Source organism: Drosophila mauritiana, unplaced genomic scaffold, assembly GCF_004382145.1.
Source record: "Drosophila mauritiana strain mau12 unplaced genomic scaffold, ASM438214v1 Y_18, whole genome shotgun sequence".
Taxonomy (NCBI): Eukaryota; Metazoa; Arthropoda; class Insecta; order Diptera; family Drosophilidae; genus Drosophila; species Drosophila mauritiana.
The window spans coordinates 39196-41179 of record NW_022881564.1 but is presented as its reverse complement, the minus strand read 5'-3'; the positions used below and the strand labels follow the sequence as shown (position 1 = coordinate 41179).

The window sequence follows — 1984 nt, the reverse complement described above, 5'->3', positions numbered from 1 at the left end:
ATAATTCTTTGAAATATCCAGAGAGTCTTTGAATCCTGAAGTGTTATCACTTATGTGGTAGATTTAAGACAACACACGAGGACGTGTATTATGTCAGGAAGGCCGTGTCGCATTACGAATGTATTTTGACCACTGTACGTGTCTGTCATATTATTAGCATGGTTTGACCACTGTGCTTGCAAGACGCAGCTGCGCAATGAGCTTGGTATATTGTGAGGACATTCTTAGAATTTGACTACAACGTAGAATATGACTGGCGCCAAAGTACCGTTACGAGTGAGGCGACAGCGTTGTCGCGCTGTCGCCAAGTGTAGTCCAGCTAGCGTGTGTAAAGGATAGATCGATGCGTAGAAAATACGATCAGTTGCATACAGACAGTCGCGCACGCCGGTTGGAATTCGCTTCACTCGAAAGGTTTATTTGCTAATATGGAAGATCAGGAGCAAGAAAATGCCAACGCTGCGACATGTATATATATAGCCTGAGATTCAGTATACAGATTCTAGAGACTGCCACGCCCACACTCTTGAAAAACGTGTTGATACTTTTTAACATTTTTATTAGTCCTATTATTTTATATCGAAATGCAAAAAATTTTCCACTATAACTCCCTAAAACCGACTAAAACTGCCACATTATTGAACAATTTTAAATTTCCCTGAACAATGATGAAATTATGCAAATGTACCCAGTAGAATCTGATTTAAAAAAGTAGGACTTTTGGGGGTATTACAAATTTCCGGCATTGTTATTTAATAATAATAATATTTCTTATTTATTACTTGCAATTTTTTTTTCAATAAGCTACGTAAATGTTTTCCGTAGGATCATATTTAACAAAGTAGGACGTTTTCTAATCATCATTTGAGGGTATTTTAAATTTTCGGCATTGAAATGTGGAAATCAATACTCATTCTAATTTGCTTTTTACAATTTTATGTTTTATCGTCAAATCTGTATGTTTTTACTAACCGATCTCATACCTTCGGGAAAGGCCGAGTAATAATAACATTGCAGTCCTTACATCAAAAATGGTTTACTACGAAAGTCTCTTTAAATGGATACATTTTGGTAGATTATTTTCAGACAAATTCAAGTGAGCGAAAAGAAGCGTTTCTTTGGTATAGGACCTCGAATTTAGAAAAAACGTTGGCCTATTTTGGAATAACCACGGATATGCAAATACCCTATGATGAGTGTTACTTCCATGCTTCCGAAGTTAATTTTTTTTCAAACGGTTTCTTTAGTGTGGTTGCTTTAATTACTAGTGACGGCTTTTTTGGAAATGAACTACAGGCCAAGACTTATACATTCGTTAAAACAAACTTGCATATAACTTGTGAGCCTACATTTTATATTCCTCGTTGTCATGACTCAAGTCGTCCACTACACTATGAAACTTCAAAGGTAGTGGTCATAAGGGCTGTATTTACTCGACACTGTCCTATGGACAACTTTATTCAATATTATTGGACTCTTCATGACAGTACGGAGACAGGTAAGGTGTCATTGGTAGTAGATCATTTAAACGTATTTTTTATATCCCTTACAGAACTTTTGGGTTTTTTGGCTGTGACTATGAGACCAGAATTTAAGATAAAGAAATATCTTCTTAATTTGAGCCAACAGTCACCATTAAATCGAATGGTGCTAGTTCGTGTCAATGCTAAAATAGTTGGGCGCCGCGTACCTCTTGTTGCAAGGGTGAGTAAAATTAAAATGTTATACATATTAGCTTTATTCCGTTACAAAGGATAAGCTACAGCTTTTCAGCTGGATTTCTTGTCAAAAAAGGTCAAGAAGTATTTGAAATATTTCATAAAAAAGAGTCCACATACATCTGCATGAATTATTTCGAATAATGACTTAGCCCAAAGCCCAGAAACTTTTCATACGTATGTTATGTTATACCGGTTACACCTAGAGTAAAGGGCGTTGTCGCGGAACGGTTTAGGGATATCGATAGTCGAGTCTCTAACCACTA

General features: G+C 36.3%; 1 protein-coding gene across 1 annotated transcript; it reads left to right on the top strand.

Annotated features, from left to right (window-relative positions):
- Positions 1 to 894: 894 nt before the first annotated feature.
- LOC117150011 lies at positions 895 to 1704 on the top strand (the record flags this gene model as incomplete). Its single annotated transcript, XM_033316890.1, has 2 exons — positions 895 to 1498; positions 1553 to 1704. Coding segments are annotated over exons 1-2 (756 nt in total), but the record flags the coding sequence as incomplete, so codon positions are not given.
- Positions 1705 to 1984: the final 280 nt, after the last annotated feature.